Source organism: Rhineura floridana, chromosome 6, assembly GCF_030035675.1.
Source record: "Rhineura floridana isolate rRhiFlo1 chromosome 6, rRhiFlo1.hap2, whole genome shotgun sequence".
In the NCBI taxonomy this organism is placed as follows: Eukaryota; Metazoa; Chordata; class Lepidosauria; order Squamata; family Rhineuridae; genus Rhineura; species Rhineura floridana.
The window spans coordinates 59,892,914-59,919,598 of NC_084485.1; the positions used below are offsets into that span (position 1 = coordinate 59,892,914).

General features: G+C 45.6%; 1 protein-coding gene across 1 annotated transcript; it reads left to right on the plus strand.

The window, feature by feature from the left end:
• Window positions 1–1,163: 1,163 nt before the first annotated feature.
• CIMIP3 (ciliary microtubule inner protein 3) lies at window positions 1,164–14,870 on the plus strand. The gene is made up of 3 exons (XM_061630605.1): window positions 1,164–1,225; window positions 3,482–3,773; window positions 14,217–14,870. Exons 1-3 carry the CDS (start codon window positions 1,164–1,166, stop codon window positions 14,628–14,630), a joined length of 768 nt encoding a protein of 255 aa, XP_061486589.1. The 3' UTR covers window positions 14,631–14,870.
• Window positions 14,871–26,685: the final 11,815 nt, after the last annotated feature.

Below are 26,685 nucleotides of genomic sequence, written 5' to 3' on the forward strand. Positions count from 1 at the left end.
CCATGGACAGCTGGGAGTCAAGAATGACCCCTAGGCTGCGGACCTGGTCCTTCAGGGGCAATCTCACCCCATTCAGCACCAAGTCGATATCTCCCAGCCTTCTTTTGTCACCCACGAGCAACACCTAGGTCTTGTCAGGGTTCAGCTTCAGTCTGTTCTCGCCCATCCATCCACTTACGGACTCCAGGCACTTGGACATGGTGTTCACAGCCAACTCTGGTGAGGACTTAAATGAGAGATAGAGCTGAGTGTCATCCGCATACTGGTGACACTGCAGCCCAAAACTCCTGATGATAGCCCCCAGCGGCTTTACATAGATGTTGAATAGCATGGGGGAGAGGATAGAACCCTGTGGCACTCCACAATTAAGAGGCCAAGGGTCTGAAACCTCATCCCCCAATGCCACCCGTTGGTACCTGCCTGAGAGATAGGAACGGAACCACTGTAAAACAGTGCCTCCCATTCCCAAGCTCTTCAGGTGGTTTAGCAGGATACCGTGGTCAACGGTATCGAAAGAAGACTTTCCCTGCTCCCCCCCTCCCCCAGTAATGCCCAAAGGTAATTCTGGAAACATTACAATTACTCCACAAAAGTAATAAAATTACTCCTAGTTCTATTACAATCAAAATGTAAAGGAATTACCCACTCACTCAAAAAAGTAATGAATTACAAGTAATTTGTTACTTGTAACTAGTTACTTCCAAGCTCTGGGAAGAACATGATATGCCATTGATGGTAGCAGCCCAGCAACATGTTCAGGGCTAGTTCCGCAACAATGATATTTAGGAATTATAGTGAAAAAAGGTGCTAAGGCAAGGGGGGTGAGAGGGGGACATGTAAAAAGTGGTGAGGGTTTAAATCAATGACACATGATATGGGGCTTGTTCAAAAATAAAGAGCCCTGGAACTGTATACAAGTATCTTGGAAGTTACAGCAAGAAGCTTCAAGGAAACACAACACAGGCAGCTCAAATGTAGATGCAGGATGTATGTGTCCATCTACACATCTTTGTAGTCAGTGAAGGCAACAGTGCTGAACACACTATTATGACAAGGACATCATGGTCTCTAAGATTTATCGTTCACAAAATGGATAAAAATACAGCAGGGAAGTTATATAATAAAAACACAACACTCCCTTTCCTGTAAGTATCTGTTATGACATGACGCAAGTTACTCATGCTGCTAACTCGCATGAAACTGAGCTATGTGTAGACATAGAATGGTGCGTGTCCAGAGGGGTGTAGTCCCTTTTCTAAGATTCTTAAAATTTTTAAGAATAATAGACTGTCACAGCCAATCAACCAAGAAAAAAACTGATTTACAGAGCATTCCATCAATAGCCAAGCCACAATTACCCAGCAGTGACTTCATGAGTGTATAGAACTTGTTTGGGTAGTTCCCTTATTTTTAAGTTCATGTGAACTTCCTGGCAGCCACTGATTAACAGATGTATTTATATGACTGGTTGACACTGACAATAATTAGAGCAGAGCACAGACTCTTACCGACTGTAAAGCACCATGGTGATCAGTTCAGCACCTAGCACACTACGATATTTCTGAATTGTACATAAAACTCCCTAAGGCTACACTGGGAGTCTATTGATCACAGTTGTATCCTGCTCATCCTCCAAGGAGCTCAGGGTAGCATGTTGTAGACTACCCAGGACATTTTGAATGGAAGGGCACCCTTAAATAAATACATGACTTGTTCTGCCTGAAGCAATGGATAAGATTCTTTCCCTACCCCAGCCCTCCCCATTCCACCTGCAAAAGCTGCTGGACAGGCAACGGGGCCATGTCCTCCAGGGCACCTAAGGGCAGCTGGGCAGCTTAGGTGGTGCAGGGCAGGTTGTGTAGCACACTTGGTTCTGCCCTCCTACACCTCACTGCTCCCACACCAGCATCTGCTGCCTCAATTCTGCCTAGTAGTAGTAGGCGCAAAAGCCAGTGCAGTGTAGTGGTTCTAGTGTTGGACTATGACCTAGGAGACCAGGGTTCAAATCCCGTCAGCCCTGAAGCTCACTGAGTGGCCTTGGGCTAGTTGCTGTCTCTTAGCTTAGCCAACCTTGCAGTGTTGTGAGGATAGAATGGGGAAGGAAAGGACCATGCCTCCCACGTTGACCTCCTTGGAGGGAAGGTGGGATATACATGTATGAAAACATAAAATAAAAAAAAAATAGTAGGGCCAACCCTGTGAGGCTAAGGAACAGTGACTTGCCCAGAGGGATAGTGACTTGTTGCCACTGAGGCTCAGAGCTGTGCAGGGGTTTGACAATTCAGTTGTATACAAGCAGCGGAGAAGTTGTCCAGGGTCTCAGGGGGTCCTAGACTTTTTGGGGAACAGGGTCCCTATGTCTCCAGCATCCTACGAACCAATCAGCATGAAAGGGGAGCCTGTCAGCCACTGAGAAGAGTCTTCTAACATGCTTCCTTGTCCTTTCCTGCTGATTGTAGCCAATCAATGAGAAAGGAGGTGAGTCCCACGCTGAGAAGCCTCTTTTTAGTAGCTAAAACACTCCCCTTTCATGCTGATTGGCTCCTAGGGCCATCTGTTGTTGTGAGAGAAGGAATTAAGAAGGATCTCATTCTCAATCCAGCAGCAAAAGAAAAAAAAGGGGGGGGAGGGCTGTGGCTGTGACTATTATGAAGGGGCCCTGAACTTCTGAATTTGCCACTGTACAAGTCAGAAGGACCCCCCATTGAGCTCTGTGGGATTTGCTCCCATGTAAGTGTTGATAGGATTGCAGTCTGGATCTGTTTCTCCCTCTTCCAACTCCCACATTCATTCTATCCAGTACATCAAGCTTTTTCTCCTGTGGCGACATGCAAGAAAGTTCAAAGTACCTCCTGATTCCAGCAAAAACTCTTATAAGCTGATTGAATGCCTGCAGCCAATATCTGTGTGTTGCAAGTGAGGAATGCCCTTTTACTGAGGCAAAAAGTAATTAAAAGTGAGTCACAGGCACCGCGAACATTTCTATGCTTGCCAAATATATCACCGTACAGCTTCCTGTTGACTAGTGCGTGCGCAGAAGCAAACACGTGGGCGCGACATCGCATTTCAAGCGAAAATGTTGTCCTCGGTGGTCATCCCAAACCCTCGCCCCCTCCTAGCCATCCATGAGTGGCATCCTTTATGAACGCTCCGTCCCCCCCCCAAAAAAAACGCTACAGAGTTGAGGCAGCCGTAGGAAGAGGTGAGGCGGCGCGGGACTTGACCTTCAAAGTGGCGGAGGCTCAAATCATCTAGTCTTATCTGAAGCAGGGTTGAGCTCTAGAATATGTATAAAATGAAATGAAATAAAGAGTGCCTCTGAGCATATCCAGGGTCTCTCGTCACATATAGTATGGAATTAGTAATCAGAACGTCAGAAAACGTGGCTTCCGAAACGCAAGGAAACGTCTCGTCTGAAGCCCCGACGGTCAATCGGATCCCTTGCCAGACGCAATCACCCATTCATTCGCTTCCCCTTTAGGGCTCGCCGGGCTCTGCCTTGTCGCCGACTGACGCCTTCCCCTAGTCACAATGACCTGGTCCTGTGGGACACAGTAGCACCGCGCAGCGCTCTCCCCGGCTGCAGAGGCGTAGTGGCACCAGGCGGCGCAAGTCACCATGCGCCCGCCCGCCGCGGCGAATTATTCCCTCCTCTCGGACTGCACTTTTCCAGGCACTTAAAGAACAACGAGAGGAGGAGCGCGGGCGCCCACTTAAAGAGGAGCTGCAGGGTGACGCAGAAGGAGAACACCGTAGGAAGGCTTCCCTCGGAGGTAGGAGGCAGCTGAGCTAATTGGGCTTAGGAGAGAGAGGGGAGGAGCCGGAGGAGGAAGTCCCTTCGTCATCATAATCGCATCTTTCCAGGATTCAAGATCCAACCCTGATCCTTGTAATGTGTAGAGCCGTTCATCTAGTACGGCAGCCCTGGCAGGATGTGGGCTAAGTAGAGGGCAGAGGGGCTTAATCAGTCCATCTTTCTTGACTGCAAGAACACTGTCTTCCAATGTATTCAAAATATCCAAACACGTTTCCCTCTCCCGCAAAAAATCGTGGGGATTATAGTTCACCCCTCACAGAGCTACAATGCCAAGCACCCTTAACAAACTACAATTCTCATGATTCTTTGGGGTGTGTGGGTGTTCTTTAATGGTGCTTTGCATAGCAGCAAAGAAGCTAGGCACAGTATGGTAAAGAATCACCATAGGAAGGCATCCTCCAAGGACAATATTTAGAAGTCTTCTTGTGTTTGCCTAAAACGAGGGTGAATTTGGATAAACAGTTTATCCCTTACTGGCAAGCACTGAGTTTTGTAGTCACCAGGTCATGGGAATTATGGTAAAGGGTCCAGTTAGCAATGGTCTGGATAGCCACCAGCTTACTGTACAGACTCGATATTTGCAGCCCAAGGACCTTTGCGCAGAATAGCTGTTGGAAGACCTGTTTTGCTGTCTTCCCTCAACCAGGATCCTGTTCTTGTGTACTGTGGCCTTAGTGCAGGGGTGGGTACCCCCTGAAGCCCCAAAGGAGCATATACACATTTGTTCATTCATATACCCATGTTCATGCATGGGTCCCTGTACAAATGGGACCTTGAATGCATGAAGCTTAGGAGAGGTACCAGCATGGGCTAGGGTTGACAGGCTCAGGGCCTGAGACTGATCCTGTATCTTTAGGAGAAGAGAAAGTCAGCCAAGTGCAGGTGTTCTTGCAACACTGTAATGGGAAAAACCACAATATGGAATTCTCCCTTCCCCCTGCAAACCTAAACATATCTGTAACAAACAAAGGCAGGCAATGAGCAAATGCAGGGACACAGCAAGAAACAGAACATAGAACTCAATAATGTAAAAAGATGAGATGGAGTTGAGAGCAGAGTGATCTGAAGGTATAATTCAGACTGTTCAGAAACACTGATTTCTCGTGTGATCTATGACCTCCCTTTGAACCCCATCTTGAGGTTACCCTTGAAGCTATGTAGCTGATGGTTTAGGAATGTCCAGAGCCCTCTGTTGCAATTCAGTGAGCTGCCTGCAGACTAGAGGTTCCATTTAGCTATAACAGCGAATAACCTTTGATAGACCTATCCTCCATGAAATTATTCTGTTCTTTCTTAAAGTCATCTAAGTTGGCAGCCATCACAACCTCTTGGTGAATTCTGTGCTAATTATGCACTAGGCTAGGGGTCACCAACACTGCACCTGTGGGCAACAGTGTACCCACCAGTATTTCATCAGTTACCTGTGAAAGGTCTCAATAAATAGTCCCTCAAAAAGACACAATCCATGAGAGATGGTTTTCTCTTCCTGCTCAGTTCTGTTTGCACTGATTCAGCTTCTCCTACATTGAACACATCCACATTTCACTGGATGTCAGGATTGTACACCCATCCTCCCATCTGTTCTGAACAAAGGAGAGGGGCACAGAGCTTCTCTCTGTGAGTAAGCACCCCAGTGGCTGATGTTGGTGCCTTTTCCCATTGATGGAAAGCATGCCCACACCATTTTGTGATCCTGTCTCTGTTTCTGCCCTTTTAGATGTGGCTGCTATTTTGTGTTCTGCCACACACACACACCAACTATTTTGTGACTGGTACCCACTGCACTTTCTTCAAATTCCCAATATGCCCACTGGTCCAAAAAAGTTGGAAGGGAAAGGGACATAGCTCAGTGGGAGAGCATCTGCCTAGCATGCAGAAGGTCCCCATTTCAATCTCTGGAATCTCCCGGTAGGGCTGGGTGAGAACGCTGCCTGAAACCATGGAGAGCTGCTGCCAGTCAGTGTGGACAGTATTGAGCTAGATGGACCATTTCTCTGACTCAGTATAAGGCAGCTTCCTATGCTCCTATGTGAGCGATCCCTGGTCTAGGTGACTGCATTTAATAAATGAAGCATTTAATAGGCCCAACGTCTGCTCACCCATGATACTTTTCTAGAGTCTGTTTTCTTGTCATTCTTGGCAGTATTGCAATAACTGCTTTCTTGTATGATTGTTGAAATCACTGTGATGCAGTCCCTGCTGGTTCTTATTGTTAGATAGGTATTGTTTCATTATTAGTGAAATGTCTGCATTAGGACAGGCACATATGTGAAGGAAGGCAGGAGTGTTTAGGGGCACAATAAGTCTTTGTGTGCTCTGCGCAAAGCATCATATTGTCCACCACTGCAGGTTCCTGTCAGAGCAAATCAGGGCTTTTGGTGTCAGGGATGGAAGGAAATTTACTTTCATAGCAACAGTTTTCCCAAACGTATCACTGTTCCCCATAATGGTAAATGGCAACTGATTCACATATGTAGGAGAAAATCAAGGTGTGCACCAGAGCCCAGGCCTGGGTCCCACTGACATACTTGCAGCCTTTCCCAACCTTTGCGTCCCCAGATGTTGTTGGACTACAAATCCCATCAGCCCCAGCCGGCATGGCCAGTGGTCAGGAATGATGGTAATTGTAGTCTGGCAACATCTGGGGACACAAAGGTTGGGAAAGGCTGCAGGTATGTCTTTGGCTGGGACCCAGGCCTGGGCTCCTACTGGGAGAAAGGGTGGGATATAAATCGAATCAATCAATCAATCAATAATAAAGGTGACCTCACTGTCTAGGGCAAGTTTAGCTCCCTCTGCTGTGCTCCAACTGGTTTGCTTGTCCTATTAAAACAGGGGTGGCTAACCTGTGGCCCTGCACATGTTTTTGGACTCGAATCAGCCCCATGTTGGAACTAGGGATGGGGGAGAAGATTCTCTGAATTGGAATTATTACCAGATGTTGATATAATCCAACAATCCGCATTGTTTTCGGACTGGCATTGATTTCTTGAGGCGGGTTGCAGCTGTCATCGACACTTTTTTAAAAAGTGCTCCAAATTTTATGTTATTGTCTTCGTAATCAGCTTTCCTCTAAACTGATGTATTCTTAACTTCTCAGTGGAACAAGTGCCTACAGCTTAAGCATTTTCATTAGCATTTTTGTTAGCAATTACATTTTTTTTCACTGGAAAAAAACCCACAAACCAGCAATTGCGCAAACAATCAGGAACAAAAAATGGTGGATCGGTGCTGAAAGCCAGACTGTCAGAATTCAAATGGATAGGAACCAGCTACCAAACCCCATCCCTAGTTGGAACTGATTCCAATATCATGGGCTTCCTTCATAGTAGAAAGAAATGCCATCATACATTTATGTCATAATAAATATTTTAGTCTTTAAGGTGCAATGCGACTCTTTGCTGCTTTTGATGCAACAGATGAACTCAGTGACCCCTATGGAATGTCTACATGGAAGAACGCCAGTGAAAAATGTTATCTTGGACTATACACTATAAGGGCTTTCTGAGAAAACCTCTTGAGTTGGAGTGAGAATGATAAAATCCATTTGGTTTCTTCATTCTTCACACATATTCTTCTGTGGGCATTCTTCTGTAGTGAATAATGTTTAGAACCACTCCTGTAACATAATACTAAACTGAATGACCTGTTATTGTAGTTTGGGTTGCCTTTTTTTTTTTTACTGTCTTTACATTGCACCTGTAACAGCTCACAGAAATGTAGCAGGTAATTTTTAAAAACAATCTATCTCAATGTCAGGAAAATCTTCATTGGCTAAATGTAAAGGCAAAGAACCATACAGGCCGGTAACAAAGGTGGCACCCTTATTTATAATCACTGTGTGGATCATTTCTTAGTTCCCATGACTTGATACCCAAAGTGTGTGTGTTTCTGGGAGGTTTGTTGTGCATGTCATTTCTTATGGGCACATTACCAGTTGCCCAAGGCTTTAAAAAGGGTTAACAGAAAGCTTGCTAATTAATCAGGAAATATGCTGTGTTAGGAAACACCCAGTATTTTGCAGCTCTGTGAGCAGCAGCTTTAATGAATATGGGAAGACTGAGAACCATTTGCCTTGAGTTTGGTCCTATGGAGTGCTTGGAACATAGATAAAAGGGAGAAAAAGTATTTTTTTTTCTTTCATAAAGGGAATCTTAATATATTTGGATTTTAAAAAATTCTCCGTATTCATGCCCTTCATTAGCTGATATCTCAGTGTTTCTTATCAGAGTGAGTCTTTCATCAGCGTCTTTAGTATTTGAATGTGCTTCCAGCTGGTTGCATGTGTGGGAAGCATAAGGCATCCATACCTCTCACCTGGCGGCCTTTGAAATAATACCAAACATCTGCAGAAACATAAACATTATGGATTGCTGTTATACAGGAATGTATGTTTCCTACTAGGGAAGGGACGGGGAACCTTTTTTCAGTCTGAGGGCCACATGCCAGTGGTGGGTAGAGCCAGAGGCCAAAGTGGGCAGGGCAACAAATGTAAATTTTACCTCTATACATTAGGCTAGTTTCTATACACATTCACACACCCTTCTTTGTCTCCCATCCAAACAAGCAAGAGGCGTTATCAGCGTTCAAAACCACATTCCAGGCAGGCAAAACTAAAAAAAAGGCCAGTGAGGGGATGGTGGCCTGTAGAGAATTCTGTGGGCCACATAGCAAGGCTTCGAGGGCTGCAAATACCTGGGAGTAGGCCCTGTTGAATTGAATGGGACTAACTACTAAGTAAGCATGTATAGGATGCACTGGAAATGAATTAAGGAAACGTAAAGGCAGATTTTCTGTTATCATGATAGTTGTTTTCACACGGGCTGTTTATTCTGGGATGGACATCCTTTATTCACTCAGTTATCATGGAGAATATGGATTATGTCAGTGGCAGCACATTGCATTGCACTGGACAAGCTGGCACTGCAACTGCATTTTAAGACAAAAAACGTCACCACAAATCTGAAGTCTGAGATATCAGAACTGCATAGAAAACATTAGAGTGCAATGTGCCGGCGCTGATATAATCCGCATTCTCCATGATAACTGAGTGAATAAAGAATATCCATCCTATCACAGAAAGTAGAGTGACAAAGAGGGTAGGAGGGGAAAGGGGGAGATGAGGAGGGGAAAGGGAATGTGGTGGGAGGAAAACAGAGTTATTGTGGTGGGGGAGGAAGGGCAGACAAACTGGATTGCTGCAGGAGTCAAAGGTGTGTGTGTGAAGTGTGCACACAAAAGTTAGATCTAAGAAAAATAGATGTTCTTGAAATTGTGTATCCCCCTCCCCCAGGTTCCTTACTCTCTCTCTCTCTCTCTCTCTCTCTCTCTCTCTCTCTCTCACACACACACACACACACACACACACACACACACCACACACCCCTACCATCGAATCACAGATCTTATCTGTTCCCATTGATTGAACCATAGAAATTATGGACCCGGAGCTTTCCAGCACTGCTATGGGAGTAAGATTTTGTCCATGGGGATAGGCTTTGATAGATTATTATAGGGAAAATAGTGCTCCGTGGAACTATCATCTTAATTCCACATCCAGTTGATTTACAGAAAACCAATGCTAGAGCAGTTCTAAATTGTGGAAGCAACCTGTATGACCATAAAAACACATGAAACTTCTGGAGTGAGGCCCTTCAACATTGTACAGTCAAAAATAGGGACATGCTTAAAAGAATTCTATTTTCGAAACAATCACCACTGCCTGTCATCCCCCTCTTATTAGGTGATGTTCTTTTGGTTCAAGATACAGCAGGAAATGAGAAGTGTTCTTCATCATTTCATAACATACCCTACCGGCTACAATGTGTGAAACAGCAGATTGTGTACTCCATGCTGATCTAGGGGAAGGGCCATAGGTCAGTAGGTAGAGCTTCTGCCTTGTGTGCAGAAGGTTCCAGGTTCAATACCAGGTATCTCCAGGCAGGGATTTGAGAGACTCTTGCCTGAAACCCTGGAGAGCCACTGCCAATCATTCTAGAAATCACTGAGCTAGATGGACCAATGATCTGACTCAGTATAAGTCAGACTGTATGCATGCACACCAGAGAAAAAATGTACTCATCTCACATCTTAATGATCTAAATTCTGGGAAACCTGGGGAGGAACTTTGAAAAATGACTACTCTTAACATTTCGCGCTGACAAAATGCTAATGGAGCATCTCTGAAAAGGCAAATAGGCACAAAACAGTCATGATTTGGTTTACCGGACATAGCACGTACCACAAAACAGGGTCTGTGGCTGAGAAATAGGGACAACTGGAGTGTATGATATAGACAGACCGAAGCCCTGCTAGGATGGCAAATTATACTGGGAGGAGTGCTGAGGAAAAGGGCCACAGGCTTTGTCTGTCCTCTTGAAGAAAAGTTTGGTTATTTCACGGCACTGATTCCCTTCATTCAGTGATTTATACAAATAGTTGCCGATTTCCCTTGTTACAGGATTAATAGCTTTGGAAGGCAGTGGACAGAGCCAGGTCTAGAGTTCTAAAATAATGCAACTTAATGAGCTCAGAGCGTCATGGAAAGTAGAAAACCTGCTAACAAAGTTTTAAAATAAACTCAAGTGCCGTCAGAGTTTAAACAGGATTATTGACACAGGGTAGAAACTATTTTCCTTTCAACCATCACCTGGAGTGCAAGCATCAATAACAAACAATAAAGTATCCAAATTGGAACTAGCCAGTTAAGAAACAATTAAAAAATAGTTCTCACACAGAGATTTCTGACCACATAAATGTCACCAACAAGTGCAACAACTAATAGAAATGGCACTTGGATTGAACAAAGAGATTATTAGGTTGTAGAATTGCTGGCTATCTTTATTTATTTCAATATAATATATATTTATACATGCTTTTAGTCATCAGAGGAGTCTCTGTTCCTTCAGTTTGGAACGATCTGTTGCCTTCCCATTACCTCTAGTCTTTTTTTTCAAAAAGTTCAAAATCCTTGGAGAGAGGCAGTTGTAAAGCTGTGCTGGGAAGTTAATATTTGTCATCAGTGCCCTAAAATGTAAAAACAAACCTTGGTTTTTAGCTTGAGTTTCATTCCCTCCCACCCCAAATGTACTTCAGTCAAATTCTAAAATTTGAAACCTGAGATTCAGATTTTCAAAATGTTCCCCATATCAGTGACTGCCAGTAAGAATTCCTTCCCTCCAATCCAAGGCAGTTTCAAGTATTCACATGGTGAACTTCCATGGTCTTCCATTTTATTGTGTGAGGGTAGACATGCTATTCTTAAGAGTTTATTGGTTTTGATAAAAAGTACAAACAAATCCAAAATATTGGGTTAGATCTAGTCTTGTCTTTGATGGAACTCCAGAAATGGATGTTCCTGGCAGGCAAAAGGGTGAGGAGGAGGTGATTATTTGTGATTCCTGCCTCTGTAGCACCCCCCATTCCTCTTAAATTCCCCCAGAGGGTTGGGGGAACAGTGGGAGAACGGGGGGCACTGGGGGCTATAGAGAGAAGGAGGGGTTGCCATGAGCTCCCCACCTCTGCAACAGAGGGAAAGTAAGGAAAGGGTGGGGGGAAAGGGTAGAAGGCTATAGCAAGCATACAGGTATAGCAGGTGTGGGGAACATTTGGCCCTCCAGTTGTTACTGAACTGTACTTCCATCAGCCCTAGCAAGCATGTCCAATGGCCAGGGATGATGGAGATGTAGTTTAGCAACATTGGGAGGGGCAATGGTTCCCCACACCCGAGATATACTAAGCAACAGGAAAGACAAAGGGTTGAGTGTAGGGGAAAAACATAGAAAAAGGGTAAGTGCGGCAGCAGTGGATCCCAGAAGGTTAACACATAAAGACACAGAGAAAAACATGCCATATTATACAGTCACGAGAGTGGCTGTATACTACACCCAGTGGGGATTTTTCACATTCCGCAATGTTAAATTGAAAATACCCCCCATGCCATTCTGATGCTTCCCATAAGCTCATTTCAAAACAAAACCTTACAAAACTTATAGTCCTAAACTCAGAAACGCTTGCTTAACAACCCTCTAAATTTCCAATGGGATACACAAAACAGAAAGAATTGAGAGTTCAAAGTGTAAAAAGAGAGAGAAAACAGACCCCTTTGGGACATTTTTCTGTCAGAGTTCTCATAATTTGTTGAAATTAATTAAAAATCAGCCATGTTCACAGAGTACCTGTAATCCTATTACTTACCCCATACTCTGACCTTCATTTTCTGCAGTTTAAAAGTTAAAAAAAATGCCTGGCTGATTTTTAATTAATTTAAGAAATTTAGCATTGAACTCAATGATAATGTCGGGCACGCTCAGTAACAACCAACTGTTAGTGTTCTAAAAGCCAGACTCACAAGCTATGACTATCTAAAGTGAAATAAAGGTCTGGTGTGGATGTGACCAGGGATAACTTTGGTTTAAATTTGGATGGGAGGCTACATGTGCCTGCTGGAGACCAAAAAGATAGGGGAAACACTAAAAACAATAATACTGTTCACAATGTTTTCCTTTTGGAAAGCAAAAGGGCTTCCCCTCTGCCCAGGGCACACCAATCCAATCTCCTCCCCTCCCCTCCCTCCCCTCCCCCAGGTCAGTTTCACCTATCCTAAGCATGATTGCACAGGAGTAAATCCCACAGAACTCAAAAAGCATGCAAATGATCAAACCTGCCCTCCCCTCCTCCTCCCTCCAATCCCCTTCCTCTTACCCGTTCCCTCCCCCTCCCCCATGCCTTTCCAATCCCCTCCTTTCCCTTCCTCCTTCTTGCCCTCCCCTCCACCCTCCTCCTCCCTGATGGTCAGTTTTACCTATCCTAGGACTATGACCTGGGAGACCAGAGTTCGAATCCCCACACAGCCTTGAAGCTCACTGTGTGACCTTGGGCCAGTCACTGCCTCTCAGTCTTGGAGGAACGCAATGGTAAACCACCTCTGAATACCGCTTACCATGAAAACCGTATTCATAGGGTCACCATAACTTGGAATCGACTTGAAGGCAGCCCATTTCATTTTCAAGCATGATAGCATGGGAGTAAATCTCATTGAACTCAATAAGCATGCAAATGATCAAACCTGCCCTCCCCTCCTCCTCCCTCCCATCACCTCCCTTTTGCCCCTTCTCTCCCCCTTCCTTCATCCCTTCCCCTCCCCTTCCAATCCCCTCCTCCCCGTCCCCCTCTTTCTGCTCTTTTCTCCCCCCTTCCTCTTTCCCTCTGCTCTCCCCTCCCCCTCCTCCTCCCCCATGGTCAGTTTTACCTATCCTAGCCATGACTCCATGGAAGTAAATCCCACTGGACTCAGTAAGCATGCAAATGATCAGACCTGCCTTTCCCCTCCTTCGCCTCTCCTCTCCCTCCTCCCTTCTTCCTCTCCTTTCCTCCCCTCTTTTCCCCTCTTCCTTCTTCCTCCTCCCCTGCCCATTCCAGGCCTCCCTCCCCATGGTAAGTTTTACCTACCCTAAGCATGACTGCAGGGAAGTACATCCCACTGAACTCAATAAGCATGCAAATGATCAATCCATTCTCAGTGAACTTGCACAGGATCCCATTTCTTACTTCCTGGATTAAAAGGCAGAGAAATTCACTAATAGGCAAAAAACCTTGCGGTTTAAGAACATAACTATAGCCAACAGATATTTCTATCAAACTTTAAAAAGCAGGGAAATTGAGCAGCTATAGTGAATGCACCAGGGGAGCAGGAGACCTGACCTCCTCTCTGAGATATCATACTGCCCTACAAATTAGTAAAAATGCAAACACAATTTGGGTTGGTCTTTCACAGTCCAATCCACTTCCTGTGTAGCTTGGAAGAATTTGGTAGCATGTATCTCTCCGGGCTCCTTCTTAGAGGAAGAGTAGGATATAAACAAATAAATAGGCTCATGTGTAGCTCAGATGGCTCTGTACTATGAACTTGGATTGCAAAGTAAACTCAGCATTTTGAGGGAGCAGCTAGACATGGTGGAGGCAGAACCCAGCTGGATCCTGCGGATTCCCTGCAAAGTAGGGGATGGGTGATTTAACGTTCAGGATGGATACGCAGAAGAAGGAAACTGGTCTCTATCCCAATTTTCCAAACTGAAACGGCTTATTTCCAGTCATTTTCCCTTCCAAGAGGGGCTACTTTCATCACAGATCTCATTGGAAGAGAAATGGTTTTTAAAAGCATTGGAAGCACAGAAGCCTGTGAGCTCAACACACACACAGGGATGTTCCTTAACTCCCTGCTTCCAAACTAATCTTTAGGAATTCAGCAGCAGACACAATTCCACACAGGTGTCTCCTGACATCAGAGTTAGTTTGCATTGCTGAGTTTTCTGGCAGTTAGATATCAAGGTGCTGCTCATGCAGTTTGCTGTAGAACAAATTATGCAGTATGTTCTTGCATGTGGCTTCTCTCTTACAGACCAAAACATCTATGAAAACCAAAGGGTGCGTCAAGGCCTGCAAGATGTCACAGGAGAAGAAAGCAGCCAAAGCATTGCCACAGTCATCGGCTGCTGTGCAGAAGCCTAAGAAGCAAATCCCAATAGCTCTGGGCTACAAGATGGAGCAGGCTTTAGTTTCTGAATATGTCCCTGTTGTCATCCATCCTGGGGGGCACAAACCTGAGTCTCTCAGCTTTGCTTTCTACAACCCTAACTACTCCAATTCTTACACTCCATTTTACACTTTGCAAAAACCCACCTGTGGTTATCGTTATTGTCGAGACACAGATCACACAAGGAAGGTGCTGGATGTTGATAGAGTGGATTTCCCAAAGTGGAGGACTGTTATAGGGAAAAAGCCAGGTTTGTCTTCAACAGGCTCAAAACAATGAGATTGCCACGCAATTAGCCTCAGACTTTCATTCATAAGGGCATCTTTCAGCCTCAGCTCAATCATTCTCTAAGATCATCTAGCAGGAGATGCCGGAGCTTCAGAAGAAGCAGATCTGCCTTAACAAGAGCTTCTGGAATAAATTGCACCACAGTCACCCAAGTTCTACAGTGAGGGGTACCAAACTCGGCCTTTAGTTGGCATCTAAAACCAAGGCCTGTGCTGGGGAGAAGCAATAAAAGCAGCTGACTTTTCATCTTTTCTCATGAGTCAGCAGAATGCAAAAAATAGAGATTTAGATGTTCACAACAATGATGAAAGCACCAAAATGCAAAGCAAGTGAGGTGATACCTTTTATCCTCATTGCCTCATTTACTATGTGTTTTTGTTCCTTACAGAAATGGGGAGGGCAGAAGCAGAAATTTATGCTGTGCTTTCCTCACTACTGCTGTAACATGGGATGTCAATGGGGACTTGGGGAACTCATTCATGTTCTGTCTATTAGCCTCAGATGGCCCCTGGAATTCCAGACATTGCAGCCAGACCACTGACGATACACAACTCCTGTATGCTTTCCCCACCTTCTTATTACATGCAAATTGACTTTCATGCTCTGAAGATCTCATCTTCTAGGGCATATGAAAAAGGTATCTGGCCAGTTCAGTGAATTGGGTACTCATTTACCCTGGATAAACTGGAAAAGCAGCAGATCTGGGAATTTGCTATGGATAAATGTGTTAGACTGGAGACAGGGTTGAGCATGAAATGGAAACAGAGTAACAGACAATATCCTAAGCTCCCAGAAAGGCCATTGGTACCACAGGGTTGATGGTGAGGAAATATATTACCACAGCTTCATACTGTAGAATAGGTGGAGGAAACCTTTGGTCCTCCAGATGTTGCTTACGTAGGGCTGCTTTCAGACATGGGGTTTATTGTGTTAGTTTAACAGATTTAAATAGTAGCACTTCTGTCCCCAATTTCCAAAACTCCTTTTACGCTACAGTACCTGTAGCGTTAAAGAACAGCAGCTTTTTCAGCCAATATACCTGCCTTTCACGCAATTGTCTTTCACAAGACTGCAATGAACATCTTGTTTTCATCCCTCACTCATTATACACATGCACAATGATCCCCACTATGTAGAAGGTCTAAGATCTTGTCCTGTTGGCATGCAAGTCCTGACTTTTAAAATTATTTTAGTTGTATAGAGGCAGGTGTGTGTGTGTGAAATGCTACTGCTATCTGTGCCTATGCCATAATACCAGTAAAAATTTTATTGGGGGGGGAAAAACCCGGCATGCCTAAAGGGCAGGAACACACTGCATGCTGGGATGCCTGTCACATCAGCAGCTGCAACTAGCAAAAAACCCCTGTGATTATCTGGGTTCCCAGGCTTGCAAACAGATTATTTCTGGTAGTATTTATCAAGAAAATTAGCACTAAACTTGCACTATTGTTTGTTATGTGCCTTCAAGTCGATTACGAGTTATGGCGACCCTATGAATCAGTGACCTCCAAAAGCATCTGTCATGAACCACCCTATTCAGATCTTGTAGGTTCAGGTCTGTGGCTTCCTTTATGGAATAAATCCATCTCTTGTTTCGCCTTCCTCTTTTTCTACTCCCTTCTGTTTTTCCCAGCATTATTGTCTTTTCTAGTGCCTATGCCTTCTCATGATGTGTCCAAAGTATGATAACCTCAGTTTAATCATTTTGGCTTCTAGTGACGGTTCTGATTTAATTTGTTCTAACACCCAATTATTTGTCTTTTTTGCAGTCCATGGTATGCACAAAGCTCTCCTCCAACACCACATTTCAAACGAGTTGATTTTTCTCTTACCCGCTTTTTTCACTGTCCAACTTTCACAGCCATACATAGAGATTGGGAATACCATGGTCTGAATGATCCTGACTTTAGTGTTCAGTGATACATCTTTGCATTTGAAAACTTGCACTATATCCCACTACAATTCCAGAACTAGCTTGTATGTCATGTGAAAGATCAAATATAATGCACAAATTACCAAGTAAGAAATCGTCAGAATAACAGAATAAAGTGCAGCGTGAAAACAGCATAGAACTCTCATCATCTTCCCAGGCAGTATGGCCAATGGCCAGGGATGATGTGAGTTGTATGTTCAGCAACATCTGGAGGACCAAAGGTTCCCCACACCTGCTATAGAAACTACCTCCCCCCCCCATTCTTTAGGTGGTGCACCTGAAATAGGGCTATGCTGTCTTAAGTACTCTTGTGGCATGTTGAGAACATTGGACTTCATACCGCCTATTTCTGCATCAGAAGCATCTCTGTTATAGCGACTGTTACAATTGATACATGAGTGATAGGATCAGCATCAGAATTTTGTGGGCCCAGTGATGCTATTGGGGCAGGACTTTGGGATAGATCTATGGCTCTTCTCAGCAGAATGAGTAGGAGAACCCCTCAAATGCAGCAGGGCTGGCTTACAAATTTTGGAAGTAAGTAAAGTTATACACATTACCATCTGAAGGTGTTTGTGTGTGTAAGACCATTAAACCCAGAGTCTAAAATTACCTTAACTAGTGCAAGGTGCAGGAAGACAGAGCAACAGAAATGCCTGAGACCTCTAGGCATGCATTCATTTTGCAAGGATGAGATTGGAGTCATGTGGGAGCATGTCTGATCTACTCTCCTGCAGGGAAAATCTCTTGCTTCTATTCTCTTGCAAAAGAGGAGGGTGCTGAGCTCTTTGTTTTTCCATTTGTATTAGGGCAGTGCTCTTCAACTTTGGTTCCCCAGATGCTGCTGGCCTACAACTCCCATGATCCCTTGACCAGTGGCTAAGCTGGCTGGGGATGATGGGAGTTGTACTCCAAGACCATCTTGGGACCCAAGTTTGAAGAACAGTATTTTAGGGCACGAGGGGTTTGTTTGTTTTTTTAATCTACTTTAACAATGTTTAAGGGTGGGACACATATATGGTGGTGCTGAATTTAGTTCATGCAAATGTCATGGGGCTCACACTTTTCCACGTTCACAAGGAGGAAACACCCAGTTGGTTACATATGACTGCTGCAAATCCAATTGTTTTAAATCTCTCCAGAGGGGACTGCTGTAGCTGCTGCATACTATAAAGTATGCATTTCAATTCACCTGATGCTTCATCTGCATGAACACAGGCAGGTTACACTCATACATTGCAGACCATTCCGTAATAGTTCAGAAATCTTATTAAGGAACATTTGCCCATGCCTGTCCATTTTATGCCAGTGTAACATTAGGCTAGGTAATGACCATCCATGCTAGAATATTTCTCCTAAGAAAATGGAAAGTCCAAAACTAAAAACACTAACTTGACTCATTACAGGGGGAACAATTTAAACTGCACCTATCTCGTAACAAAAATGGAAATGGACTGCCTTCAAATCGATTCCGACTTATGGCGACCCTATGAACAGGGCTTTCATGGTAAGCGGTATTCAGAGGGGGTTTACCATTGCCTCCCTCTGAGGCTGATAGGCAGTGACAGGTCTAAGGTCGCCCAGTGAGCTTCATGGCTATGTGGGGATTCGAGCCCTCGTCTCCCAGCTTGTAGTCCGACACTCTAAAAGAAGAGGCTAAATGCCAAGGGCTTTCTGAGTGGTGAAGGCAGCCTTGCAGGACAGCAAGAAGATCAGAAGGAAATCCTTATGTATATGTAAGTGCAGAGTAGGTTCTGGCAAAAGCCAGGCTTAGAATAACAAGCTGCTGAATTTCAATACTTAGTGGGTCAATTGCAGATTGGAGGGAATCTCCTGAAATCCACTAATTGCGTAAGGGCTGTTCTTAGCAGACGTGGTATTTCCCCTGCTATAAACGGCTGTTTCCTCTTTGTCCTGAATATTAATCCACTTACACAAGCTGCAGAAGTGTGCCACGAATTGCCTTGCACACTGTTGTATCTGGCCCCTTGATCTGGCATGCTCCTTCCAAAGACACAACTTCAATAAACATACAGAAGTAAGTAAAATTTTATTGCAATCTTAGCCATAGGCCATGTGCAAACAAAATAAATACAGCAAACATAAGCAAACATATACCATTAAAAATTCATTAAAATCTGAGGATCTAGAGGAGACTAAGGGGAACAACCCTACTGGGATACTTCATTGGTAAATTTCACTCTCAATTTTTGTGCCGCTAGAGCAACGTTAGCAACTGCTAGTGTTACTGCTTTGGAATTATCAGCCAGAAGCTCAAGTACCAGTTCATCTGTTGGACGAGATTCAAAGGGGACTAGAACAGGGAGTAGAAATTTATGCCTGGGGTCTTCATATAATGGACAGTGGAGAAGGTAGTGTAAAATCTCCTCAATAACCTTACAGCCATAGATGCAAAGGCGTTGAGAAGTTGGAATGCCGCGATATCAGCCTTCAAGGTAGGCCGAGGGCATTGTTTGAAATCTGAGGGCGGTATACGCTCTCCTAATGGGAGCGTTTGATAGAACACCCAGATAGAAAATGGGGCCATCGCTATAGTAGCGTGGTGTCAGGCCCAGGATGTGACTCAGGAACCAGACCAACGGCTGTAGTTAATTCGTGTTTTATTAGGGTAATGTCCAAACAAAGACTGCGTTTTCTCATGAAGCAATACAGGGATACAGGTCCTGCGGCATTGGGAGAAAGTTGACAGAGCAAGGGACTTCTTCCCGCCTGTTCTTTAAGAAGGGGCCAAACGGGCGCGCAATCTTTCGCTCCTCCTTAACTGCCCCTCAGGTACTGCCCGCCTTCCCCCCCTTCTCTCCTGTCTTTTCAGCTGTCTGCGTGTACGTGGTGAGGGGGGAAGCATCACCCCCTCCTCTTCTGAAGTTTCCGATTCCAGGATGGGGGATAGGGGAGGGGCTGATGGTAAACTGCCTCCCCGCTTTTCGGCTGTGAGCAGCCCTCCCTCTTTCCCCTCTTGCTCTGAGCCTGAAAGAGGGGGAGGCGTGAGAATGTCCAGGGAGGGCTCAGGCTCCCCGTTGCTAAGCGACCTTATCACTGGCAGTTCCTCTGTTTCGTCTTCGCTCCAAAGGGGGGAAGTTCCTCCCCCTTCCCTCTGCCATCCATCCGAATACTCTTCTCCCAACTCTCCGGGATCCAGCTCCCCGGGATTGGGACCCCAGCTCTGCCTTCCGACACCATCCCCCCTCCCAGGCTGTGCCCCCCTCCCCTTGTCTGGCTTGGGACGGTTGGGAAAACGTTGATGGAAAAGTTTTACCAATTCTGGAGCATGCACATCAGCTGCATCTTCCCATGATCTGTCAGCCACCCCATAGCCTTTCCAGTGAATCAAGTACTGCAGCTTGTGGCGTCTGATCCTGGAATCTAAGATCTCCTCAACTTCAAACTCAAGCTGCTCATTTACCAGGAGTGGAGCTCCGGGAGGTTCCTCCGGCCGTAACTCACTGGGAGGGGCGGCTTTCGTTAAGAGGGATCGATGGAACACAGGATGTATTTTAAACGTGTCAGGCAGCTTCAGTCGGTACGCCATGGGATTGATTTGAGTTTCTATTTCGAAAGGACCCACCCTCTTGTCTTGTAATTTTCTACATTTGCCCGGCATATGGAGGAAGCGGGTGGACAGCCATACCTGGTCTCCCGGTTGAAGGGGGGGGGCCTCCTTCCTGTGCAGGTCAGCAACTCGCTTGTACTCCGTTTTGGCTTCGTTTAACTGCTGTTTCAGTGTCTGTTGCACCGCTTGCAATTCCTTAAGGAAGTTCTCAGCTGCCGGTACCAGCATTCCTTCTGAGCTGCTTGGAAAGACTTTAGGATGGAATCCATAATTAGCGAAGAACGGGGTTTGTTGAGTGCTGGAGTGCAGAGAATTGTTGTAGGCGAACTCTGCAAAATGCAAATATGATACCCAGTCAGTCTGTTGATAGGACACATAACTTCGTAAATATCTTTCCAAAACGGCATTCAAGCGTTCCGTCTGCCCATCTGTCTGGGGGTGATGGGCGGAGGAGAGTTTTAATTCCGTCTGCAACTGTTTCCACATTGCTCTCCAAAATTTGGCTGTGAACTGAGTTCCTCGGTCTGAGACTACGCTGTTTGGCAATCCATGCAGCCGGTAGACTTCTTTTATGAATAACTTGGCCGTTTCTTTAGCCTCTAAGGCCCCTGCACAAGGAAGAAAGTGTGCCATTTTGGTAAGTAGATCCACCACTACTAAGGTGGCTGTCATTCCTTAGGACTTGGGTAGATCAGTTATAAAATCCATGGAGAGGTCCTTCCAGGGTTCGTGTGGGACAGGCAACGGTTGTAACAGTCCTGCTGGTGTCCCTGTTTGTGTTTTTGTCCGCAGACAGACAGAGCAGGACTTTACATAACTCTCAATATCCCAACGCATTTTAGGCCACCAGAAGTCCTTGGCCACGTTCTGAATGGTCTTGTAAATCCCAAAGTGTCCCGCTGTGATGGAATCATGACACTGGCGTAGGATTCTGAGCCTTAATTCCCCTTCTGGCACATATCTGGCTGTTTTGAACCATAACAGTCCATTTCTCCAGTGAAAGGTTACTTCTGAGTCTTGACCTTGTCCCGTCTCCTGCTGATATTTTAGCATGTCTGCATCTTCTTGTTGTGCCTTTTTGAGTTCCTCTTCCCATGAAGGCTGGCATACTCCCAACGTTAATTTCTCTGGCGGGATTACGTACTGAGGCTGGTCCTCGGATTCACTTTCTTTGTATTGTGGCTGTCTGGATAAGGCATCCGCTCTCTGGTTTTTGGCTTGGGCATGGTAAGTAATCTGGAAGTTAAACCTAGTGAAGAACTGGGACCATCTTATCTGTCTCTGGTTCAGCTTTCTGGCTGTTTGGAGGCTTTCAAGATTCTTGTGGTTGGAGCACACTTCAATTCGATGAGAGGTCCCCTCTAGGTATTGTCTCCAGTTTTCAAAAGAGTCCTTGATGGCCAGCAGCTCCTTCTCCCAAACTGTGTAGTTCTTCTCTGCAGGCTTTAACTTCCGAGAGAAGTACGCACAGGGGTGCAGCTCCTTCCCTTCTTGGTCTAATTGTAGCAGGACCCCCCCGATGGCAAAATCTGAAGCATCTGCTTCCACTACGAAAGGGCGGTTCGGATCAGCAAAGTGCAGAATGGGCTCAGTAGCAAACCTTCTCTTCAGCTCCTCAAAGGCCTCGGTGGCGTTCTCTGTCCATTGAAACTTCTTCCCCCTTAAACAGTCAGTCAGAGGAGCTGTTAATTTGGAAAACCCTGGAATGAACTTTCTGTAATAATTGGCAAACCCCAAAAACCGTTGTACATCCTTTTTGGTGACAGGTTGGCCCCAGTCCAATATGCAGCTTACTTTCCCTGGGTCCATCTCCACGCCTTCCGCTGAGATTCGATATCCAAGGAAGTCTAGAGACTTGAGGTCAAATCCACATTTCTCTAATTTAGCATACAGGTGATTTTCTCTCAGTCTCTTCAACACCGTCTTCACATGCTGGTCGTGGTCTTCCTGGTTCTTTGAGAACACCAGGATATCATCTAAGTAACAGATTACATACGTGTCCAACAAGTCTCTAAACACGTCGTTCATGAATTTTTGAAAAATTCCTGGACTTCCACAAAGCCCGAACGGCATGACCAGGTATTCATACTTCCGTAAGCAGTCAAGAATCCTGTTTTCCATTCATCTCCCTCCTTCATTCTGATCAGATTGTACGCTCCTCTCAAATCTAACTTCGTGAAGATTTTTGCAGAGCGCAGTCGGTCCAGCAACTCTGAGATCAGGGGCAGCGGGTAGCTGTTGGGGATGGTGATCTGGTTCAATGCGCGATAGTTGTTACAGGGTCTGAGTTCCCCCCTTCTTTTTCACAAACAATAGTGGCGCTCCAGCAGGGGATTGTGAGGGGCGTATGAATCCTCGCCTCAGGTTTTTATCCAGGAATACCTTCAGGGCCTCCCTCTCATTCTCTGTGAGAGAGTAGATTCTCCCTGATGGGATGCTGGCTCCTGGCACTAGGTCAATCGCACAGTCGTAAGGGCGGTGTGGGGGTAAAGTCTCTGCCTCTTTTTCATCAAACACATCTTTGAATTCTTCATACTTTGGCGGCAGGGTCACTTGCTCGATCTCTTGCACTGCCCCCGCTAAGGTGTTCTTGATTCCTTCAGGTTGACAGTTCTCCTAGCAATACTGTGAGGTGAACCACACCACCGCCTCCTTCCAACTTATTTTGGGTTCATGCTTTGCTAGCCAGGGCATTCCCAGAATCACCTCAAAGTTCGAGAGATCTGACACGTATAGCGAAATGAACTCTTCGTGCCCAGGGATTTGAAGTTTCACTTCCTCCGTGGCTTGTGTCACCCCTCCTGACTTCAGGGGTCTCCCATCGATAGTCTCCAGAGCTAGGGGAGCGTCCAGTTTCCACCGGGAAATTCCATGACGCTTGACTAACTTTGCATCAATAAAATTTGTGGAGGCTCCACTGTCAATTAAGGCAGTGGAATTAAACACCACTCCTCTGGAAGTTGTAATCTGAATAGGCAAGACCAACACCCCCTTTGAGGGAGGTTGGATCGTTGGGGGGCCTTTATACAACGCTGCCCCCAGTCCACCGGCCTGCACGTGGACTGGGTGTTCTAGTTTCCTGACGGCTCGGCTTTCCCCCCTTTCAGTCCACAGTCTCTGGCCACATGGCCCAGCTTTGAACAATAAAAGCATAAACGTTCCCGGCGTCGTCTTTCCTTTTCTTCTTCCGACAGTCTTGGCCTAGCCCCTCCCTGTCCCTCAGTTGCATTACCTGCCATCCCTGCAGTGGGAAGGGTCTTGTTGCGGGATGCCGAGGCTGAGTATCTCGGGACCTCCTGCTTCCTTTCCAGGCGCCTTCCTTCCATCCGGTGATCTATCTGTAGGCATAGCCGGATGAGCCCTGGTAGGTCAGCGGGGGGGGAGGTCCTGGCCAACTCATCCAGGATTTCAGCATTTAATCCACTCCGGTACATAAACATCAGGGCGGCGTCATTGTAACCAGTTTCCTGGGACAGAATTTTAAAAGCGTTAGTGTATTCGGAAACAGTCCCTTTAGCTTGCTTCAGAGCTCCTAGTTGCCACGCTACTGTTTCAGCCCTTTGCGGGTCTTGAAACATCTCGGTCATCTCCTGTATAAATCCTCTGTACCTTCCTAAGACAGTATCCTTTCTCACGAGATACGGAGTCACCCATTTTGCAGCTTCTCCCTCCAGGAGGCTAATCACGAAAGCTACTTTAGCCCCATTGTCTGGAAATTCCGTGTGCCTGACATCCAGATATAACTCACATTGAGCCACAAAGGTTGCCAACTGATCACTTTGTCCCGCGTATTTTGGGGGCAATCCAATGGGAACCTTTACTATGGCAGCTAGAGGGGCTGTTTGCATCTGGTCTATCGTGGCCTTCAAGGTTTGATTATCCATCTTCAGCGCCTTGACTGCTGCTAGCAGGGCTTGAACATCCGTCTGCAAATCAGCTACCTTAGTCCTCAAGAGTTCCACTTCTTCCGTCTCAGAAGTGGGGTTCGTCCCCCCCGCTGCTCCCTTTGACATCTTGTCCCAGTCAAGTGAAGAGAGCATTGAGGGTGATTTAGGTGGCTCTGTCAAGCTGTCAGGCCCAGGATGTGACTCAGGAACCAGACCAACGGCTGTAGTTAATTCGTGTTTTATTAGGGTAATGTCCAAACAAAGACTGCGTTTTCTCATGAAGCAATACAGGGATACAGGTCCTGCGGCATTGGGAGAAAGTTGACAGAGCGAGGGACTTCTTCCCGCCTGTTCTTTAAGAAGGGGCCAAACAGGCACGCAATCTTTCGCTCCTCCTTAACTGCCCCTCAGGTACTGCCCACCTTCCCCCCCTTCTCTCCTGTCTTTTCAGCTGTCTGCGTGTACGTGGTGAGGGGGGAAGCATCACCCCTCCTCTTCTGAAGTTTCTGATTCCAGGATGGGGGATAGGGGAGGGGCTGATGGTAAACTGCCTCCCCGCTTTTCGGCTGTGAGCAGCCCTCCCTCTTCCCCCTCTTGCTCTGAGCCTGAAAGAGGGGGAGGTGTGAGAATGTCCAGGGAGGGCTCAGGCTCCCCGTTGCTAAGCAACCTTATCACTGGCAGTTCCTCTGTTTCGTCTTCGCTCCAAAGGGGGGAAGTTCCTCCCCCTTCCCTCTGCCATCCATCCGAATACTCTTCTCCCAACTCCGGGATCCAGCTCCCCGGGATTGGGACCCCAGCTCTGCCTTCCGACACGTGGTCTTGGTTGGCATCTTGGTCAAAGATCCAATTTCGTAGTGCAACCTTACTTAATTCAAGGAATTTACTATGGGGAAGATTATATTTATCGAGAATCCCCTGGCATTCTTGAGCCCACCCGCCAGATCGTAGTTGCTCCAACCAGGACTGTTTAACCAAGGAAGAATCGTCCAGGCTGGCAACACGAAGCCAGTAGTGCAGGTAAGCCAGGTCAATACGCGCAGAAAGTGAAGGAAGACCAAGCTCAGCTCTTAAGTGGGCAGCAGGGGTCCCCGGTGGGAGGCCAAGGGTTTGTCTCATAAATGTATTTTGGATGGACTCTAATTTAGACTTGGCGAAAACTCCCCACAGTTCAGAGCCATAAAGAATTTTCGGGAGAATTTTAGCTTTTAGAATTTTAACCATGGGGACAACCAGCTGACCGCCACGAGTGTAGAAGAATCTTTTTGCTTGGCCCATAGCGCGAGAACCCACAAGGGACACGGCTTTTATCTGAGGGGTCCAAGACAGAAAGTTGGAAAGATGAATACCTAAATATTTGAAGGTTTGAACCTGTTCAATCGGGGCACCATTTAGTGACCAAGAGGTTTGGGTCCTCATAGATTTACCACAAACCATTATTTTAGTTTTAGACTGGTTGACAGTAAGTTTCTGTATTAGACAGTACTCCTCCAGTTTCAAGATCATGCGTTTAAGACCGACTTTGGTTAAAGAGCATAAGGCCAGATCGTCAGCATATAGTAGGGCAGGAATCTTCCTCGGGCCGACTGAAGGCGGGAAAAAGGCAGGCGAAGAAAGCACCTCCACAATATCATTAATGAAGAAATTAATTAGGAAGGGGGCCAAAAGGCACCCTTGCTTAACTCCTCTGTACACCGGTATTTTTGGCGAGAGGATGCCATTTTCCCCTAATCGTACCTGGATTACATTGGACTGGTGAAGGGCCCTAATAAGCCAATAGAGCCTTTTATCAATGTTAGTTTGGACCAATTTTTGCCACAGTAGCTCTCCGTCTACAGAGTCAAAGGCTGCGGAGAAATCTACAAAGGCAATATATAACGACTTAAAGGATTTAGTTCTTGTTTTCTTAATTAGATGGTGCAATATGATATTTAACTGCCCTCTGGAATGATGATTTTACATCTAATTGGTGCAAAAAATTTACCGCAAAAATTATTACGGTTAGGTTTTTCTGCGGAATATTTAGTATCCCAACCATTTTCAATGGCAAAAGCCCAAATTCGATCTTGGCTTAGAGATTCTGTCTTACAATCTACGATCAGCGGAGCCACTAAAGTATGTTCTCCTCTTTTTTTGAAACTAAAAATGGTCCCTGAAAATTATGCTCCCTATTTTGACTACCTTACAGTACCTAAATTTAGACTAGCTTTTACGAAGGCCAGATTCAATTCTTTGCACTCAGCACTGTTGAAAGGAAGGTATGCTGGTCTCCCTGTTGTACAACGTCTTTGCCCATGTGGAATGGGCTCCATCGAAACCCTTCACCACATGGTTTTAAACTGTCCCCTATACTCTTCGCTAAGGGACAAATATCTTTCCCTCTTGTTGCTAAGGTATTCTTCCAAGCCCCCGGAAACTATAGTATCTTACCTATTGGCTGGTTCAGACAGGGAAACTTCCCTCCAAGTAGCTAAGTTTATTCAGGCCTCCCAACAAATACGGCTAACCTTGCCCTCTTAACTGAATGCTCTTGCTTCGAAGCAATTTTATTTTGTATTCTGTTTTATTGTCATTCTGTTCCTTTTGTATATATACTGTATTTTGTATCTCTTGTTTTATAGTGGGTCCTTGACCGTAATAAACTTATGATGATGATGG